General features: G+C 34.4%; 1 protein-coding gene across 2 annotated transcripts in view; it reads left to right on the forward strand.

Annotated features, from left to right (window-relative positions):
- The window catches only part of FNIP1 (folliculin interacting protein 1), a 109,743-nt gene that overhangs the window by 80,903 nt on the left and 6,196 nt on the right, over positions 1-22,644 (forward strand). For both annotated transcript variants that reach the window (XM_006212841.4, XM_006212842.3), the window contains 5 exons: positions 9,609-9,755; positions 10,627-10,796; positions 13,540-14,953; positions 15,910-16,078; positions 20,133-20,330. In XM_006212841.4, the coding sequence (XP_006212903.2) occupies positions 9,609-9,755; positions 10,627-10,796; positions 13,540-14,953; positions 15,910-16,078; positions 20,133-20,330 (2,098 nt within the window). The remainder of the gene's footprint in view (positions 1-9,608; positions 9,756-10,626; positions 10,797-13,539; positions 14,954-15,909; positions 16,079-20,132; positions 20,331-22,644) is intronic.

Consider the following 22,644-nt stretch of genomic DNA (forward strand, 5'->3'; position numbering starts at 1 on the left):
TATGTATGTATATATAAAAATATATACATATGTAGATATATGTGTGTATATTTACACATTTAATTAGTAGACTTAATGCTAACAGTTTCAGATTTACAGAAAAATTGACCGAACAGTTCAGAGAGTTTTTCATATAGCCCTCTCCCCTAGGTTTCACTGATTATTAACATATTGCATTAGGGTGGTATATTTGTTATAATTAGTGAACCAATATTGATATATTATTATTAACTAAAGTCCATAATCTACATTGAATTCCATTTTTTTATTGTACATTTGTATGGGTTTTGACAAATGCATAATGTTACGTGTCCACCATTACAGTATCAGACACGATAGTTTCACCATTGTAAAAATCTCCTGTGCTTCACTTATTCATTCTTTCTCCCTTCCTGCTAACACCCTGGCAGCCACTGGCCATAGTATGTACCCTTTACAGACTGGTTCCTTGACTTAGCAATATGCAATTAAGTTCTTATACGTCTTTTTGTGGCTTAATGGCTCACTTATTTAAAAAAACTCACTGTATTGTATCACATTTTGTGGATATACTACAGTTTGTCCATTGACCTGTTGAAGAACATCTTGATTGCTTACAGCTTGTGGTGATTATGCATAGAGCTTTTCTAAACATTCATGTATGGGGTTTTGTGTGGACTTAAGTTTTCAGTTCAACTGGGTAAATACCTAGGAGCATAACTGCTATAGATGATCACAAAAACTGTGTTTGGATTTGCAAGAAAGTGTCAAATATTCTCCTAAAGTGACTGTACCATCTTGCATTCCCACTAGCAGTTAATAAGAGTTTCTTTTGTTCCATGTGCTTGTCAGCATTTTATATTGTGAGTTAAAAATTTTTTTTGTGCCATTCTAATAGATGTATAGTGATCTCATTGTTTCAATTTGCAGTTTCCTAATGACATAAGATGTTGAGCATCTTTTCAAATATTTATTTGCCATCTGTATATCTTTCTGGGTGAGGTATCTGTTCAGTCTTTTGCCCATTTTTAAATTGGCTTGTTGGTTTTCTTACTCAGTTTTTGTTTTATTTTATGTATCGATCCTTTGTCAGATCTGTGTTTTGTGTATATTTTCTTTTAGTCTGTGTCCTGTCTTCTTATTCTCTTAGTATTTTTCACAGAGCAGAGTTTTAAATTTTATTAGAGTCCAACTTAACAATTTTTTTTCCTGAATAGTGCCTCTGGTGTTATATCTGAAAACTCATTACTTAACACAAGATTATTTAAATTTTCTCCTTTATTATGCTCTAGATGTTTTATGATTTTGCATTTACATTTATGTCTATAATCCATTTTGAAATTTTTTGTGTGTGAAAGCTATAAGGTCTTTGTCTAGATCCATATTTTTGCATATGGGTGTCCACTTGTTCCAGCATCATTTGTTGAAGAGACTATCTTTATCTTTGCTCCATTGTATTGCTTTTGCTCCTTTGTCAAATACCAGTTAAGTTTATTTGTGGGGCTCTATTTTTGGTCTCTTTTGTTCTGTTGATCTACTAGTTCTGTTGATCTACTTGATCTGTTGATCTACAGTAGATCTTTTACCAGTATCATACTGTCTTGATTACTGTAGCTTTATAGTAAGTCTTGAAGTCAGATAATATGAGTCCTCCAAATTTCTTTTCCTTCAGTGTTGTGTTGGTTGTTCTGGATTATTTGCCTCTCCAAACTTTAGAATCAGTTTGTTGATATCCACAAAATAGTTTGCTGGGATTTTGACTGAGATTGAATTGAATCTGTAGATTAAATTGGGAAAAATTGGCATCTTAGCAATAGTGAGACTTCCTGACCATGAACATGAAATAATTTTCTATTTGTTTAGATAGATCTTATTTGATTTTTTAATCTAAGTTTTGTAGTTTTCCTCTTATAGATTTTGTACATTTTAAAAAGATTTATACCTAAATATTTAAGGGTTTTTTTTATTCATTAATATTAATGATACTATGTTCATAATTTCAAATTTCAACTGTTTATTGATGGTGTATAAGAACGAAGTTGGCTTTTGTATATTAACCTTATATCCTGCAACCTTGCTGTAATTACTTATTAACTCCAGGAGTTTTTTGTTTCTTGTTTTGTCACTTTCTTTAGATTTTCTACATAAGCAATCATGTCATCTGTGAATAAAGACAGGTTTATGTCTTCTTTCTTAATTTGTATACCTTTTATTTATTTTACTTGCCTTATAGCCTTAGCCAGAACTTCTAGTACAATGTAGAAAAACAGTGGTGATAGGGGATATCCTTCCTTTGTACCAGATCTTAGTGGAAAATTTTCAAGTTTTTCATCATTGAGTAAGAGGTTAGATTTCTTATTGATACCCATTTTCAAGTTGAAGAAGTTCTCCTTTTATTCCTGGTTTGCTGAGAGTTATTAATTATTGGTTCAATTTTTAAAATATGTATAGGACTATTCAAGTTACCTATTTTTTCTTAAGTGTAGCTAGTTTTCTGTGTTTCAAGGAATTGGTTTGGTTCATCTAAGTCATCTAATTTGCAAGCCTAGAATTATTCATATTTCTTAATTATCCTTTTAATGTCCATTGATCAGTAGTGATAGATTCCTCTTTCATTTTTTATGTTAGTAGTTTGTGTCATTTCTCTTTTTTCTTGATTATCTTGAATATACAAGTTATCGGTTTTATTGATTATTGATCTTTTCAAAGAACTGGATTTTGTTTTGTTGATTTTTTTTTTTTTTGGTTGGGGGAGGTAATTAGGTTTATTTATTTTTAGAAAAGGTACTGGGAAATGAACCCAGGACCTCGTGTATGCTAAGCATGCACTCTGCCACTTGAGATATACCCTTCCCCCTTGTTGATTTTTAATATATTGATTTTCTATATTTTATTTCAGTGATTTTCTATTTGTTTTCTCTTACTTGCTTTAGTTTTATAGTTTATCTTTCTCTAATTTCCTAAAGTTAAAGCTTAGATTATTGCCTTTAGAGCTTTCTTTTGTCTTTCTTTTCTTTTCTTTTCTTTTCTTTTCTTTTCTTTTCTTTCCTTTTCTTTCTTTTCTTTTTCTTTCTTTCTTTCTTTCTTTCTTTCTTTCTTTCTTTCTTTCTTTCTTTCTTTCTTTCTTTCTTTCTTTCTTTCTTTCTTTCTTTCTTTGTCTAAAATCACATCTATTAAGTCAGTAAAATAGAAGGTTCTAATTCCTGTAGTATTTAAGCTAGCTTTGATTTTTTTCTTTCTCTGTCTCTCTTTTTTTTTTTAACATTTTTTATTGAGTTATTCTTTTTTCTTTAATATATGCCTTTACTGCTAAAAAGTTCCCTCCAAGGGCTACTTTTGCTACATCCCACAAATTTTGTTAAGTTGAATTTTTATTTAATTCAAAATATTTTTAAATTTTTCACGAAATTTCTTCTTTGATCATATGTTATGTAGAAGAGTATTGTTAAATCTCCAAGTACTTCGGGATTTTCCACCTATTTTCCTTTCATTAATTTCTAGTTTAGTTTCATTGTGGTCTGAGAGCATATATTGTGTGATTTCTTTAAATTTCTTTTAAATTTGTTGACATGTGTTTTATGGTCCAGAATATGGTTTATTTTGGTGAATGTTCCATGTACCCTTGAGAAGAATGTATGTTCTTTTGTTTTGGGATGAAGTATTCCACAAATGTCAGATCTAGTTGACTGTTGGTACTGTTCAGCTCAAATGTATCCTTACTAAAAGGCTCAAACTTTCAGTCATAAGGTAAATAAGTTCTGGGGATGTAATATAGTATGGTGACTATAGTTAATACTGTATTGGATATTTGAAAGTTGCTAAGAGAGTAGATCTTAAAAATTCTCATTGTAAGAAAAATTTTTTTTATAACTTAGCAAAGTGATGTTAACTAAACTTATTGAGGTAATCATTTCACAATACATGCATATATCAAATCATTAGACATTTTAAACTAATACAATATCATATGTCAATTATATCTCAATAAGCTTGGAAAAAGCCAAACTATTTCTTACTGATTTTCTGCCTGCTGAATATATATCATTTTCTGATAGAGGAGTGTTGAAGTTTCTAACTGTGATACTGTATTTACCTGTTAGTTTTATTTTTCTTCCAGTTTTTATTGAGATATAATTGACATACAGCACTGTGTAACTTTAAGGTATTCAGGATAATGATCTCTCTTACATACATCATGAAATGATTATCACAATAAGTTAGTGAACATCCATCATCTCATATAGATACAAAATTAAAGAAATAGAAAAAATTATTTTTCTTGTGAAGAGAACTCTTAGGATTTACTCTCTTAACAACTTTCAAGAAATATTCAGCAGTGTTGATTGTATTTATCTTGTATGTTACCTCCCTAGTACTTATTTATCTTACAACTGGAAGTTTATATTCCCTCTCCCCACTCCTCGTCCCCTAGGCCTTTCAGTTTTGGCCTTACATATGTTGATTCTCTCTTGTTAATAAGTACATACATGTTAAGGGTTCTTATGTCTTCAGTCATTGCCAAGACAGATGTCAAGGAGCCCACCCCTTATGTTTTCCTCTAATGTTATGGTTCAGGTCTTGTGTTCAAGCTTTTTAATCCATTTTGAGTTGATTTTTGTGTATGGTATAAGATGGCAGTCCAGTCATTCTTTTACATGTGGCTGCCTAGTTTTCCCCAAACCGTTTATTGAATAGGTTATCCTATCTCCATCATATATTCTTCCCTCCTTTATCATAAATTAAGTGGCCATACATGCATGGATTTATTTCTGGGCTCTCTATTCTGTTCCATTGATTTATGTGTCTGTTTTTATGCCAATACCATACTATTTGGATTACTCTGGTTTTGTAATATAGTTTGAAATCAGGACGCATGATACCTCCAGGTTTGTTCTTCTTTCTCATGATTGTTTTGACTATTCAGGATTTTACCTGATTCTATACAAATTTTAGGATTGTTCTATTTCTGTGAAAAATGCCATTGAAGTTTTGTTAGTTGCATTAAATTTGTAGATTGTTTTGGATAGTGTGAGCATGGTTTTATTCGAGTTGTTTAGCTGACTTTGGACTAGAATTAATATAAATACATGTTTTGAACAATTCTCTTTGCTTGGTTACCTAAAAGAATCCTGCAGTATTTTTTTTTTTTAAGTTCTACATTTTGTGGTATTACAAAGCAATACATGTTTGCCTTTGCACTTTGAGCTGTATCTTGCATTATTGGATTACAGTTTCTTTTTTGCAGTCACAAGCTTTGTGGCAGAAGGTCAAGAATCCTTATTTGAGCTCTGAGGAAACATTATAGATCCAGTTAAGGTTACCAGAATAGTAAATAATGTCATAAGACTCATTCCTGGTAGAATACTGATCTTGCTCTTAGGTTATATCCACCATTTTTATTTAAAATTTTTTTGTGTTAAACATTTCTGAGTTAATTGCTGTGATATAGGGTAGTATGAATGGCCTAGCCTTAAATTTTTAATATTACTTAGAATTTACAACATGTATGAGTTATAAAATAATTGTAAATATATGTCCTGATTGTGTACCTTCCCTTGTTGTATTAGTTTGATTATTTTACTTCAGTCACTGGGCAAATCTGAAAGACTGTATAAAACAGTGAAGCATTCATACAGTATTTAAAAAATACTTTATAAACTCTTACAGTTTTTACTAAGAGGTCTATCTGTAATATACTTTTAATATTACAATTGATCCTTATTATTTACAGAGTCTGTATTTGTGAAGTCACCTACTTGCTAAAATTTATTTATAACCCTTAAGTATACCTACAGTGCTTTTATGATCATTTGTAGACATGTGCAGAGCATTGAAAATTTTGAGTGTCCTGACACACACATACCCACATGAGGTCAAACAAGGCAGTGTTCTGCCTTCTTGTTTCAGCTCTCATTCTGTAAAGAAGCGTCCTTTTCATGATCTGTTTAGTGCCACTTTTTTTTTTAAAGCACTTTTTTACTTTTTCTTTGTGATTTTGCTATGAAAAATGGCCCCAAAGCATAGTGCTGAAATGCTATCTAATGTTTCTAAGTGCAGAAAGTTGTGATGTGCCTTAAAGAGAAAATACATGTGTTAGGTAAACTTTGTTAAAATGTAAGACATAGTGCTGTTGCCTGTGAATTCATTGTTAATGAATCAACAGTATATTAAATAAGGTGTCTTTAAAGAGAAACCCACATGAAACAAGATTATGTACTGATGTATTGTCAGAAATGTGACCAAAGGCTCACAGGAACCTAATCCCATATTTTTCCCTAGAAACAGTGAGTGATTGTTTACTAATTCAATATTTGTGTTGACTTTATGGAACATTATTGCAAATAATGAGAATCTATCATACTTTATTTTAAAATTAAGTGATTATTAAAAATTGCAATTAGCCGATTTTTAAAGTAGGTGATTGTTTGAAACTAGATGATTAATGAATTTTGGGTAGTTGAGAAGAGGAAGGAAATGATTTACAAGTATACGGAAGCCCCAAAACCCAGAAAAGTGGGAAGTATGTTTGGTTAGCATTGCTGTGTGGCAGAAATGAAGTCCTTGAATTTTTACTTGGACTTCATGTGTATCATACAGTGAAAATCAAATCATGTCACAGTTCCCTTCCAGCTAAAAGAATCTTTCATTCTCTAGGAACAGACCAAGAAAAATAAAGGGTCAAATGAAACAATAGCCCTTCTTACCATTAAAGGGTAGAGTATAATAATCCTTAAAGGGGGAGGAAAGCACTGTTAGTTCTAGGTTGTTAATGACAACATAGAGTTGTATAGAGTAAGAAGCACTATTGCATAATTAATTTTTTTGCCTTCTTTGCACTTGATATACTTAAAGTTCAAAGATACACAAGGTCATGTTACATATCCTTAAACGGTAAAACACTGAAGTTAATGTCCTCAGTGGGCCACGGTGATAAGGCTCTCGCCCATGTCACAAAGACTTGTAGTAGAGACTAATATGCTGACGAAACTCATGGAAAATCAGTTGATCAGCTCATTCCTTTAATCAAAAAGTTTCTTTTAATCAGAATATATTCTCATGGTCAAGAAACAAAAAATATACTGAAAGTTCTGATAATGAAAAATAAATGAATCTTGTTTTACCTCTCCTATCCCCATCCTGAATTCCCAAGAACATTCTCTTTTAACTCTTAAAATTTCTTTTTGTTATTTACCTCCATATTATTATATAGTATATTTAATGCAGCTGTTTCTTGGTTTATCAGTGGTAAAGCATATTTATCTTCCGTCATGAATTGATACCTGCCCTTTAGTCCTTTAACTTTTCAGTATAGTTCTAGCACTATCTTGTCTGTCAGCTCTAGTACATTGTCTGCTTTCTCCGATAATTTATTTTCCTCTCGCTTGAATCTATTTTATGAGAAACTGAGACCCCTGGATTGATCTTTTATGTCTGTTTTCTTCCATGTTTTCCTTTTTCTGAAAGTATTATTTTCTGTTTCCTCTGGAGTCATTTTGTGTGTGTGTGTTTCTGTCTTTCTGTTCGTGTCCCTTTCTCCTTGGAGGCTTTCCCTGTACATCAATATTTTGGTTTCTCATTCAGAGTTGAAAAAGGCACCAAAATGTAGATTGGGAGCACAGCCTGGAGAATCTCACTTTAGGGCTTGTTTTCTTTTTCACTCCCTGAAGGAGCATGTTTAAACATTATTTCCCCCTCATTGCTACTTCTGCCATGAAATTTTAATGCCACAAGATTTACTGTGTATCTGTTTATGTACTGTGAAAGATTCAAATTATCAGAAGGGTTTAGGGATGTCATTTCTCTGGGCTGGTCATTAGCAACATCTGCTCTCCTATCTAGTTATTCTGTGGGAAAATGGGGTAGAGGTAGGGGACGCCAACCACTAATGGACCTTGAATTAGTCTCTCAGTTTATAGCTCTATATAAGGCCTGCCCTCTGTTTTACCAGGCACTTGTGAGTCCTGAGACCCTTCCTGCTTTATGGGTGCAAATCTGCTCCTTTTTGTACATGTCCCCCTCTGTAAGCACTGTAACCCATTATGTTCCTCTACCTTGCTACTTCAGTTGACATTCTTCGCTATGGTTTGTCTTCTAGAATTTTATTAAATTTTTAATTTTAATTTTCACTAAGGTTCCTCCTCAGTTCTATTTGTTGTAGTGGTTCATTTGTTTTCAAATTATTAAGTGGTGTTCAGTTGGTGTATCAGAACTGAAAGGTTTCAGAAACTGAAACACATTTGTGTTTAATTTTCCATCCAATCTGGACATCCTTAATAGTTTTTAAAAGTAAGCATTTCCATGTATCTCTAGTTTATATTCTAGTTGTATTTTTCTCTGTAAGATAGCATTAATTTTTTTCTTTCTTTGTATCTATTTATTTATTTCTAAGTTCTCATCCATTGTTTTATGCCTTACCAAGAACTCATTACTGTAACCTGTATTTGTCACTTTTATTTATTGTAATATGTATACCGGGTTGAGACTCAGTTTAGCTTGTACAAGCAGGAGAATTCTTTTCCTTTTTTAGATTTTAGGTGTTAGAAAATTATACTGAGGTATGTGTTAGACCTTCATGGAGATCTCCAAGCACTTTCTAGAGCTGTACTCTCTATGTAATCTAGTAGCCATTAGCTTCATGTGGCTATTTTAATCAATTAAAATTAAATCAAATATAAAATCCAGTTCCTCAGTCACATTGGCCACATTTCAAGTATTCCATAACCACATATGACTAGTGGCTATCAAGTTGGACAGCACAGATGTAGACATCCCCATCATTGCCAAAAGTTCTGTTAGACAGCACTGTTCTAGAGAGTAGAAAGTAGGACACCACTCTGTAGCTTCTGAGCAACTGACTAGTTTCTTAAGCCCCAAGTTTACAGGAGTTGCTTATTCTGGTGAGTGTATAAGATTTCACTGAATAGATATCAACTTAAAAGGAAAAGAACTGACGTCTTAAAGGTATCCTTAATGCCTTTAGGAAAGAGTGCAAGTCACAGGACTAGCTGTTATCTAAAGGAATGCAAGAGAGACAGCCAGAATTGCACTGTCATAATGATGCAATAATCTTCTTTTGTGTTGATTCAAGGAAGAATGTCAGAACATTGAGAGTCGTAAAATATAGTATGCATATAGTGTCCTCATCATCCTTTAGAGCTTTACTAACGAGCCTCAGCATAGGCAAGAAAATGATGACAATAAACTATTGTTTTGAGTGGGTACGTGGCTAAACTATTACCCCATTTAAAGTATTTTTCTTTGTTGTTGATTATTTGCAATTTATTTAAGTACAGCTTATACCTTAGAAATGTAGGGCTGAAAGGGGCTCTGAAAATTATATAGTCTTATGCTTTCATTTTACAGGTAAGGAAAACTGATGATTAAAGTAGAGAAATAATTTACCTGAAACCACACAGCCTTTGAGCCATTGTCAGACCAACACATTTGAGTTCATGTACAAAGCATTTCCCTTGATGCTGTGCTGATGACAAAGAAGGAAAGATTTGATTCATTGTCTCTTCTCAAAAGCTTTAATAATCTAGATGTGAGACCCAAGCCGACAACATAAACTTTTAACAGTCTGTAATTCTGGAAACTATGAATTTCATAATATGTTTTTCTCTTTCTAGAACAACAATTTGTAATCTTTACACAATGCCACGAATTGGAGAGCCTGTGTGGCTTACAATGATGTCGGGGACTCCAGAAAAGAACCAGCTTTGCCATCGTTTCATGAAGGAGTTCACCTTTCTAATGGAAAATGCTTCCAAAAACCAGTATGGCTTATTCTATTTATCTGTCAGTCTAAGCTATCTTAACTGTATTTTAGCTATTATTTACTGTAACTAGACATCTAGATTATGATCAAACTTAATTACAAAAGTGAAAGAATTAACCGTTATCTTTAGAGTTATTTCATATTATTAATAAGCAAAACAGAGTTATAAAAGATAAATAATAGATAGGGTGTAAAAAAAGGCCAAAGAAGCTTATGAATGAAAAACAGTAGAAATGTCTTTAATTGTGTTAAATTAAAATTCCTGACATCTTACAGAACTCTCTGAGGCTTCTTATTTTTTTATGAATTATATCCATATATTCAGTTTCATTCTATAGAAAAGAAGTTGAAAAATACATAAGGAAGTGTCAGGATTCCAGTAACACATTTGTAGTATGATACTTTATCATATTGTTTTCTTCTGGTCATTCCTCAAATTCCTGGAATCCAGATGAGTTTTATTTTTTATTCTCTTTAATGGTAGACAGTTTTCCTAATACTTTCCTTCATTTTCCATTCAGTAATTTGGAAATGTATAGACATACTGGTTGATTCATTAATATATGTGTGTATTAAACACTGAAAAGAATCCATAGTTTTTCAAGTAAAGTGGCATTTTTATTTTGTAATTATGGTTAGAAATAGATCCTTGTGAATGCTGTCTTTGTTTTAAAGTTTTTTCTTTTAACTCCTACCTAACCAAAATATTTATTAACTTTCATTTTTATCCTGGTGATAGACTGATACTTTCTTCTCTTCTTTTTTGTGCTGTTTGGCCAAGTACTCTCCCTGCTTTACTCCGTCACTGCATTTTGCCTAAAGTTTTATGAAAGGAGATTAGAATCTGATAGGATGCATTTTGTTTTCAGATTCTTGCCAGCACTCATTACTGCAGTTCTGACCAATCATCTTGCCTGGGTTCCAACAGTCATGCCAAATGGACAACCACCTATAAAAATATTTTTAGAAAAACATTCCTCTCAGAGTGTGGACATGTTGGCAAAGACTCATCCATATAACCCACTTTGGGCACAACTGGGTATGTGTTCTGAAAACCCTTACATTATGCATTATATTTAGACTTTTGTGTCGAATTATTTTATAGCAAAAATAAATATGAAGAAATTAAGTGCTCTGTTTTCCTTCCTTTGTTCTAAAGTACCTCTTCATTACTTGTTCTTTCATGTCTGCTAAATTGTCTTATCCCCATCTTATGCCTGATTATCATTCCTTGTAGTTCAGGAACTGCAGCTAGAACAAGAGGAGCAGGATGATGGCTGATTTACTAGTAACTTCAAGGTCTTCAGGGTGTTTTGTATTAGATACCTTCCTGGAAAGAATGAATGAACAAAGTCACCTGTAATAGCTAGAATAACCTGGTTAACTGAGAAGCAGTCATTGAGGTTTCTATCATTCCACTTTTGTTTGTTTGCTGAGTAATTTTTGAAAATGTTTCCCTTAGTGCTAGGCCCTCCACTAAATAAATAGGTAACAGGAGAGAGGAATTAGTTGATGAGTTGACAGTCATTAGGAAGGCAGTATAGCATGGTGCTTATATTTAAGCACAAGCTATAGAGTTAGGCAGACCACGTTTGAATCATAGTTTCCTTATTTATAAGTGGAGGTAGTAATAAATGGTAATCCTTCATAAAGTTGTGAAAATTAAATGAGATATTTACAGTGCTTAGGACAGTGTCTGGTAAATGTAGTTGCTGTTACTTTTCTTACTCTATTGCTGTTTGGTTATGGGGGAGGAGTGTGATGAGCACATTTCAGTGATCTGGTAGAAACCTTAACTTCCCTTAGGTTCTGGTGGTGAGTGAGCTTGCCAGGCAGATTGTCATGTGGCTTATTGATTCATATAACCAGCCTCCCTCCCTCATTCCTACCCTCTCTGTTTCCTCCCTTACTCTCTTTTTTCCTTCCTTCTGCATAATTGAGGGATAATTGACATATAGCAAACACATATATAAAGCATAGAACCTTCTAAGTTTTGATAATATATATAAAATATATATACCTCTGAAACCATCACCAGAATCAAGATGGTGAGCATATTCATCACTACAAAAGTTTCTCATGCTCTTTTGTAATCCCTCCCTTTTATTCCTCCCTATTCTGCCTATTTACTTTCCCTTATTATACTCAGCCGCTGGTCTGCTTTCTGTAACTATAGATTGGTTTGCTGTTTCTAGAATTTTATATAGATGGAATCATAATACTGTGTGCTTTTTTTGGTCTGAATTCTTTCATTCAGCATAATTATTTTGAGGTTCATCTGTGTTATCTGTATTAATAGTTAATTCCTTTTTAATGCTGAGTAGTATTTCATTTTATAATATTAAGTTACCTTTTTTCAAATCAAGTAATTCAGTAGTCCTCTTTTAAATTTGAACGTTTCAAATCTGTTTTCAGTTCTATAATCATTTATTGAATGTACAGTATACTTAAGGCTCTGGGTAAAGCTCACTGGAAGGTGTAAAGGTGAATGATATCTAGTCCTTGCCTTTAAGAAGTGACAGACTTATACTGTACATAAAATATATGTGGACAATAACGATAATTCAAAGGAACTATGAGAGAAATGAAAAACTCAGTGGGAGTTCAATTAGGGAAGCTTCCTTTGGACTGGCAGAGACACGGAGGGAAGGGAAAGTATATAGCACTATTAAAGGGGTCAAGGTATTGAAAGTACTGATCATATTCAGGGGTCCTATTTAAGTAGTCCCACTTTAAGTGGGACTTAGGGTGACTAAAGGTGAAAAAGGGTAACTATCAGAAGATAAACCTGAAAGAGTAAAGTAGAACCAATCATGAAAGACTTACCATGCCATCCAGTTTCAATTTATTCCGTAATTAGTGGGAACCTTGGGAGTAGTTTTGAACAGTGACATGTTGGTACTAAATCCAGTTCCTTAGCCAGAAGAGAAAATTTATCATAATACTGTCTATACCATATTATTTGAGACTTATTTATGTTTGTTCCTTTAAAAAGTGTGTCGTTTTTGTAAAGTAAAAGTAGAGGTTTTTAAATGTGTCTAGTGACAACTTGCAAAACTTGAATTAAATTTAATTATTTTGTGTACTCCATTTTTAAGTGTGTTTTAGCACCAGTTTCTTTGTTGGTTTAAATTTGAGCTACAGCATTCCAGACAGAAATGACATTAATTACTCCTAGGTCCTCCCTTCCCCCTTTTTAAATGTGGTGGCTCCTCATGTCTCGTATGGATACAGAAGTGACAGTGAATCACATGGCTGAACATGTCGCCCTGTTTTGTTTATCCTGAGTATCCAACCCTCTCAGGAATGAAATGGAAAATGAGTTTTTAAAAACATGGGAGCTACTGTGGAGTCTTGGGTAGGGGAGCAACAGATGAAGTTCAGGAATATGATTTAAATCAAGAAACAGTAAGTGTGTGATGTGACTGCTCTGTTCCACTCTACTCCCTGCTTCAGACAGTACTTCTCCATCTAGGTGAAGTGCTTTGCAAGGGGACTGGCACAGAGCATATTCTTGGTAAATGTGACTTTCACAGCTAACTGTTTGCTTGTGGTTTCAGAACCACTGTAGCTGCTTAAGGAGGAAGCTTGAAAGCCCTTTCTCTCTGGTTAAGACCATTCATTTCATCCTACTCTCCTGAACAGTCACTCATTTATTAAGGAACTAAGAGTGAAATCTAAACTATCCCTCATACAATAGGAGTAGGTTTCTGATAATTGAAAATAGCCTGCTTGGCTGAATCTGTAGAAGATGTGTCCATAAACTGATTTTTCCATTTCAGGAGACTTATATGGTGCTATTGGCTCTCCTGTACGGTTAGCAAGGACTGTGGTAGTTGGCAAACGACAAGATATGGTCCAGAGGCTGCTTTATTTTCTTACTTATTTCATAAGATGCTCTGAACTTCAAGAAACCCATCTTTTAGAAAGCGGAGAAGATGAAGCCATTGTTATGCCAGGCACAGTAATTACTACCACTTTAGAGAAAGGTGAAATCGAAGAATCTGAGTATGTGCTAATCACAATGCATAGAAACAAAAGCAGTTTGCTCTTTAAAGAGTCAGAAGAAACAAGGACTCCTAATTGTAACTGTAAATATTGCAGTCCTCCACTGCTTGGGCATAATATAGAGAATGTTTCACAACAAGAGAGAGAAGATATTCAAAACAGCTCTAAGGAGCTGCTAGGAATTTCAGATGAGTGCCGAATGATTTCTCCTTCTGACTGCCAAGAAGAAAATGCTGTTGATGTTAAACAGTACCGAGATAAATTAAGAACTTGCCTTGACACCAAGTTAGAAACAGTTGTTTGCACAGGCTCTGCTCCAGTAGACAAATGTGCATTGTCAACGTCAGGCTTAGAGCCAGCAGAGGAAACGTGGCAAAGTGAGGAATTGCTGGACACGGGTGATCACACAGGTAAAATGTTGAGATCCACGGGAATGGTTGTAGAAAAAAAACCTCCAGATAAGCTTGTGACGGCTGCATTTTCTTGTGAGGCAACCCAGACAAAAGTTACTTTCTTGATTGGGGATTCTATGTCACCTGACTCAGATACTGAGCTCCGGAGTCAGGCAGTGGTGGATCAGATTACCAGGCATAACACCAAACCACCGAAGGAAGAAAGGGGGACTGTTGATCAGCATCAAGAACCTAAACAAACAGTGAAATCTGGAGAGCCTGATACACCGAACATAGTTTCTGGAGAACCCTGCGAACTTCCCTGCTGGAATCATTCAGACCCAGAAAGCATGAGCTTATTTGATGAATATTTTAATGATGATTCAATTGAAACGAGGACTATTGATGATATTCCAATTAAAACAAGTACAGACAGTAAAGAACACTGCTGTATGTTAGAGTTTTCAAAAAGATTGTGTACAAAAAATAACAAACAGAACAATGAATTTTGTAAATGTGTAGAATCAGTTCACCAAGACTCATGTAAAACCTGCTTTCCTCAGCAAGACCAAAGAGATACACTCTCCATTCTTGTCCCCCATGGGGATAAAGAGAGTTCAGAGAAAAAAATTGCTGTGGGAACTGAATGGGACATTCCAAGAAATGAAAGTTCAGATAGTGCCCTCGGGGATAGTGAAAGTGAAGATACAGGTCATGATATGACTAGACAAGTAAGCAGTTACTATGGAGGAGAGCAAGAAGATTGGGCAGAAGAAGATGAGATACCTTTTCCTGGGTAAGTAGGAAGTTTTAACCTGTTATAAACCTTTTATAAATATGAACCATTCTTTTGTTTAGCTGACCTCTGAAAGTTGTTAGTAGTTAATATAAAAGAAGAGATCTTTGTCCTGGACATACTCTCTTTTATTATCTTGTGCTACTTATAAGGATTAAAAGGCATCCACAGGCATCCCAGAAAAGCTTTTGAAGGCATTAGAGAAAAGTTATGTTGGTGCTTGGGAGACCCCTTAGTGCTTAGAAGTTTTCAAGCCGTTTCAGAGCTAATTATGCCCCCCTAAAAGAATCTACGCTGTAGGGGGTAGTTATAGCTCAGTGGTAGAGTGCCTGCTTAGCATGCCCAAGGTCCTGGGTTCAACTCCCAGTACCCCCATTAAAAATAAATACATACATAAATACATACATACCCTAACTACCTCCCCCTCAAAGGAAAAAAAAAGAATCTGAGCCTGAGCCTGGCAACTAGGAAGAGGTAATCACTGAGAGAAGGTAGAAAAAAGCTGTTAGAAGTAAGTTTGGAAATGAGAGGAAAGCATAGAGTGTGTACTCTTGGTCAAGAATACAAGGAGAAGATTCATACTTGAGAAATGTTGTATACCAGGCTTTGAGTTTGTGAGTTACTTATACTTTGTTTTGGATGATGGTTTCCATAATTTGATTGTATTAAGAATATGTTACATACGTAAAGAACAGCATTCCTTAAGTCTGTTTTGAAAGATTTATGCTCACCTCATTATAAAATTGTTCATCAGACCTTTTTTGGATAGGAAGGATTAGTTAGTGGTCTGATTGAGCCCTTAAGCCAGTTTTATTCAAGGATGGTTTTACTCTTAGTATATTTTGTAGAGATGATGGTATTGGAAATATGTACTAGTAGAGTCCAAATGTTTTCTAATTGCTAAAATATATTTATTTACTAATTAGTTATGCCGTCTTTTGGAACTTTTCTTCCAGGTCAAAGTTAATTGAAGTGAGTGCTGTTCAGCCCAATATTGCCAACTTTGGGAGGTCCTTGCTGGGTGGCTACTGCTCGTCTTATGTGCCTGACTTTGTTCTTCAAGGAATTGGGAATGATGAGAGGCTCCGTCAGTGTCTTGTGTCAGATTTGTCTCATGCTGTGCAGGTGAGTGACCTTCACTGCTCTTAAATTAATTTAGGATGAACTCTGTTTACCAGTAGATCCCAGAATTGCCTTCTGTTTTTGGTCACACTTTGTTGGCTAACATAGTCATTGTTCTTTGAATCCATCTCTTTATACATAATAACCTGCATGTTTGTACCTGTTACCATGAAAGCAAGTAGAGAGTTTGCAGAATCTATCGAAATGGAAATCTGAAAACACAGAAAATACTGTATCTATTCATCGATGTTCATCACTAGATTATTTATAATATCAAAAAAGTTGCAAATGCTTCAATGTGAATGAAATTATTTTTCTTGCTTGTATATAGAAGTACAATTGATTTTGGTGTATTCTTCTTGTATCCTGCCTTGTATCTTTTATTAGTTCTCATAGTTTTTGTATGTATTCCTTAGGATTGTCTGCATATATGCTCATATTATGTTAATAGACAGCTTCACATCTTCCTTTCCAGTCTGAATGCCTTCGTTTTCTTTTTCTTGCCTAATTGTACAGGCTAGAACTCTGTCAGTACAGTGTGGCGTAAAAGTGCTGATAGAGCACATTTCTGTCTTGTTCTTTATCTTAGGCAGGTAACATTGAGCCTTTCATTATTAAGTATGATGTTAGCTGTAGAATTCTTGAGATGCTTTTCATCAGGTGGACAAAGTTCCTTCCTATTCCTAGTATTTTGAGTTTTCTGTCCCCCTCACCGCCACTCCCTTAAATCATGAGTAAGTGTGGGATTTTGTCAAATGCTTCTTGTGTCTATTGAAGTGATCACGTTGTATTTCTTATTTAAACTATTAATGTGATAGATTACATTAATTGATTTTAGATGTTAAACCAATCTTTGTATTCCTGGGCAGGAAATCCTTCTTGTTCATGGTTTATAGTACTCATATGGCGTATGAGTTAATTTTTGTATATGGAATAAGATAAATGGTCCAGTTTCATTCTTCTGCAGTGTGGCTGTGTAGTTTCCCCAGCACCATTTACTGAAGAACTGTCCTTTCTCCATTGTGTATTCTTGAGTCCTTTGTCATAAATTAATTGAGCATATATACATGGATTTACATCTGTGTTCTCTAGTCTCTGTTGCTCATCGTTTAGAATAACTTTTTTTCTCTTATTGTTCTAAATAACATTGATACTATTGCTGTGTTTTATGAATTTAAGGTTATTTCTGTAGGCTAAATTCCCAGAAATGAAGTTACTAGCCAATTGTTAAGGTTAGGACTATTTTCATGTTCTTGTTGCATGTTTGGTAGTTTCTTCTCCAAAAGGTGATGCTAGTTGGAACAGCAATTTGTAACATCCCTAAGATCTTTGTTCCCTTTGTGACACTAAGGGGTGTCTCTCTCTCTCTTTTTTTTTTTTTTTTCTAAGATAATTGAAGAAAACTGGCTAGTTTTGAGGAAAGCACACTGACGTTGATTTGGTACCTTTTGAGTTTAAAAGTGCAATTTGCAAGGCCATGTTTGAACGCCTAGCAGGCAACTGAAAAATCGGGTTTTGTGACATGGTGGAGATATGGGAGTATCTGCTAGAGAGGAAATACTTGAATATTTGGGACTTTATGTATTGAAATTCTGGAAATGCCTAGGAGAAAAAAGGGGCTGGTAAGATTGTGGTTAAATTTGTATTGTAGAAGTTACCAAACTCAGAGAAAAAAGTGTTTTAAAAAAATAAAACTTTTGATTTACTGCTTCTTTCTCATATTTATACACTTCCTATTTTTATTTTTATTTTATTTTTAACACATATATTGTGGTATGATTCCTGTACAGTAAACCACACATACTTCACATGTACAATCTGATGAATTTTGATAGATGTATATACACCAGTGAAACCACCACCACAGTCGAGGTAGCTATAACATTTCCATCACTCACCAAGAGGTGCAAATTTTGAATTCCCAATTTATCCCTTCCCACCCCTTTTACTCACTGGTAACCAAACCATAAGTTTGTTCTCTTGAACAAATGACTGTGAGTCTGTTTCTGTTTTGTAGATACATTTTTTTTTTTTTAGATTCCACATATAAGTGATATCATATGGTATTTTTCTTTCTCTTTCTTTCTTCACTTTGGATATTCTGACAGTCTCCAGATCCATCCATGTTGCTGCAAATGGCGTTATTTTGTTCTTTTTTATGGCTGAGTAGTATTCCAGTATGTGAGTGTGTGTGTGTGTGTGTGTGTTTATGTATGTGTGTGTGTGTGTGTGTGTGCACACACACCCCCCAAACCTTTATCCAGTCATCTGTTGATGGACATTTGGGTTATTTCCATGTCTTGGCTATTGTAAGTAATGCTGCGGTGAACCCCGGGGTGCTTGTGTCTTTCTGAATTATATTTTCCTCCAGATATATGCCCAGGAGTGGGATTGCTGGATCATATAGTGAGTCTATTTTTAGTTTTTTGAGGAATCTTTATACTGTCCTCCATAGTGGCGGCACCAATTTACATTCCCATCAACAGTGTAGGAGCGTTCCTTTTTCTCCACACCCTGTCCGGCATTTATAATTTGTGAACTGTTTAATGATGTGGCCATTCTGACTGGTGAGAGGTGATATCTCATTGTAGTTTTGACTTGCATTTCTCTAACAATTAGTGATGTTGAGCATCTTTTCATGTGCTTGTTGGCCGTCTGTATGTCTTCTTTGGAGAGATGTCTATTTAGATCTTCTGCCCATTTCTTGATTGAGTTGGGTTTTTTTTGATGTTAAGCTGTATGAGATATTTGTATATTTTGGAAACTAGTCTCTTTGTTGGTCACATCATTTGCAAATATTTTCTCCCATTCTGTAGGTTGTCTTTTCATTTTGTTGATGCAAAAGCTTGTAAGTTTAATTAGATCCCAATGTATTACTTTTGCTTTTATTTCCATTACTCTAGGAGTTGGTTCTAAAAAAATATTGCTTTGATTTATGTCAATGTATTCTTCTAGGAGACTTACGGTATCTGGTGTTACATTTAGATCTTTAATCCATTTTGAGTTTGTTTTCTGTATATAGTGTTAGAGAATGTTCTAATTTCAGTCTTTTACAGGTAGCTGTCTAGTTTTCCCGGCATCACTTACTGAAGAGACTGTCTTTTCTCCATTGTATATTCTTGCCTTCTTTGTCATAGATTAATTGACCATAAATGCGTGCAATTATTTCTGGACTTTCTATCCTGTACTGTTGATCTGTATGTCTGTTTTTGTGCCAGTACCATACTGTTTTGATTATGGTAGCTTTGTAGTATAGTCTGAAGTCAAGGAGCATGATTTCCCTCAGCTCTGTTTTCCTTTTTCAAGACTATTTTGGCTATCTGGGGTCTTTTGTTTTCCATACAGATTTTAACATTTTCCATTCCAGCTCTGTAAAAAATGTCATCGATAATTTGATAGCGATTGCATCGAATCTGTATATTACCTTTGGTAGTATGGCCATTTTAACAATATTGATTATTCCAGTCCAAGAACACTGTATATCTTTCATCTGTTTATGTCACCTTTGATTTCTTTTATCAGTATCTTACAGTTTTTGGAGCACAGGTCCTTTACCTCATTAGATAGGTTTATTCCTAGGTATTTTATTCAATGGTAAATGGGATTAATTAATGCCTGACAGGCTGGGATAGTTAGCACAGAATCTTATCACTGACTTGTTCATGTGAATTCCTGTCTTATCTGTTTTAAAAATATTTAGCTCTTTCAAGGTAAAAACATTTTCTTTCAGTTTCCTCGTACATAGCTAGTACTCAACAAACTTGTGGCATGAACGAATGAATGAATAATCAAAAGACTGGTGAAAGTTAAATTCTAGATTAAAGGATACAGAGTTCTGGTAATGATTTGCTACCTATGATGATTTCTGTAAGATATCTAAGGGTGTTTGTTATTGAGTTACTTTACTATTTCATTCTCCACTGTTAAGGATTCTTTGGCAGCAGCTCTCAGAATTTTGCATTTTTTTTTTCTGTTTTTGTTTAGTGTCTCTCCTTGCCTCATTTCATTAACATTATCTTAGAAAACTGTATTTTAAGATTAATTCTTTGTTTTCCAGCATCCAGTATTGGATGAACCAATAGCAGAAGCTGTCTGTATTATAGCAGATATGGATAAATGGACTGTTCAAGTCGCCAGTAGCCAGAGACGAATGACAGACAATAAACTGGGAAAGGAAGTATTGGTTTCCAGTCTTGTTTCCAATCTGCTTCATTCCACTCTTCAGCTATATAAACATAACTTGTCTCCAAATTTTGTAAGTATGTGTAAGACTTGAATTAATAATTTGTGCCTACATGGAATACCACTGTTAGCTTCATCATTGTTTTCCTGAAAGAAAGGGTTATGGACTGAACGTGTTTCCCTAAAATCAGTGTGTTGAAGCCATAACTCCTCAGTGTAATATATTTAGAGTTGGGCCTTGGGAAGGTAATTAGGGTTAGATTAGGCCATGAGAGTGGGACTCCCATGATGGAATTAGTGGCCTTGTGAAAGAGGAAGAGAAAGATTGTACTCTCTCCACCATGTGAGGACACAGAGAGGAGGCAGCCATCTACCAGCCAGGAAGAGAGTTCTCACTGAAACTCAGCCATATGGGCACCCTGATCCCAGACTTTGAGCCTCCAGAACTGTGAGAAAATAATTCTGTTATTTAAGCAATTGAGTCTGGTATTTTATTATGGCAGCTTAAGCTGACTAAGACAGAAAGGGATGTATATATGTGAATATAGTCTGTGATTTCAGCAGCCAGAACTTAGTGCCTGACTTAGTATCATGTAAGGTATGGACATACAATATCCCCAAGCTTTGTGCAGAATGTCAGTGCATTCTAGATCCTCATTATCATGTCAAGACTTTGAATGATCCCTCTTTGTAACACTGGTAACCTCTTACTGAACACACCATTTCCAGCTTCCAGGGTTCTTTCTTTTTCTTGTTAGGAGAACCATAATATAGCATAGTTAAAAACCTTTGTAGACAAACACGGTAAAGATCAGATATGACAAACCCACAACTGACATTATACTCAGTGGTGAAAGACTGAAGGTTTACCTGTAAGAACAGGGACAAGACACTGGATGCTCACTCTCACCACTTTCCTTCAACATAGTATTAGAAAGTCTCCTAGCATTATAACTCAATAAAAAAATGTTAAAAAAAGAAAGAAAATCCTAGCAGCGCTGTTAAGAAAGAAGAAGAAACAAAAGGCATCCAGATTGGAAAGGAAGAATTATCCCTTCTTGCAAATATGATCTTATATGAAGAAAACTTAAAGATTCCACCAAAAAAACCCGACACAGCTAATAAATGAATTCAGCTAAGTTGCAAGATAACAAATCAGCACACAAAGATATTTGCATTTCCATATGCTAGGAATGAACAGCCTGAAGAGGAAATTAAGGAAGCACTTAATTTAATAACCACTTAATAGCATGCAAAGAATAAATTACTTAGGAATAAATTTAACAAAGGAGGCAAAAGACTTGTACACTGAAAACTGCAAAATATCTCTGAGAGAAATTAAAGACATAAATAAATGAAAAGACATCTCATGTTCATAGATGGGAAGACTTGGTATTTTTAAGATGATACCAAGTATGAAGTTGGACTCCCACCTCCTAATTTCAAAGCTTAAAGAGTGACAGTAATCAAAATAGTGTGGTACTAGCATAAGGATAGACACAGACCAGCAGAATATAGTATCCCCCAAATAAACCCTCACAAATATGGTCAGTTGATGTTTTGGACGGGAAAGCCAGGACTATTCAAAGGGGAAAGGAGTCTTTTCAACAAATCATGCTGGAAAACTGAATATCCACATGCAGAAGAATGAAATTGAGTCCTTCCTTTATACCATATACAAAAATGAACTCAAATTTAAATGTAAACTTAAACAAACCTAAACTTAAGTACTAAAACTATAAAACTCTGAAGAAAACATAGGGGACAATCTTCATGATATTGGATTTGGCAGTGATTCCTTGGAATTGACATCAAAAGCACAGGCAGTAATCTATAATGAAAAAATATGAAAATAAATATATGTATGTACATGTATGACTGAAACATAATGCTGTACACCAGAAGTTGACACAACATTGTATATAAATTGACTCTACTTCAATAAGAAATAAATTAATTTTAAAATTAAGTAAATAAGCACAGGCAACAAAAGTAAAACAGATAAACTGGGACTTCATCAAACTAAAAAGTGTTATATACCAAAGGACATTGTCAACAGAGTGAAAAAAAAAAAAACAAAACACAGAACAGGAGGAAATATTTGCTAATCATATATCTGAAAAGAAATTGTTATCCAGAATTTATAGAGAACTACAATGCAACAGCAACTAAGAAACAACTCATTGAAATTGAAAAATAGGCAAAGGACTTGAATAGACATTTCTGTAAAGAAGATATACAAATGGCCGGTAAGCACGTGAGATGTTCAACATCATTCATTAGTCATTAGGAAAATGCAAATCGAAACCATGGTGAGATACCACTTCACACCCATAAGGATGGATATAAGCAAACAAGACTCAAAAATAACTGAGTATTGGTGAGGG

This window comes from Vicugna pacos, chromosome 3 (assembly GCF_048564905.1).
Source record: "Vicugna pacos chromosome 3, VicPac4, whole genome shotgun sequence".
Taxonomy (NCBI): Eukaryota; Metazoa; Chordata; class Mammalia; order Artiodactyla; family Camelidae; genus Vicugna; species Vicugna pacos.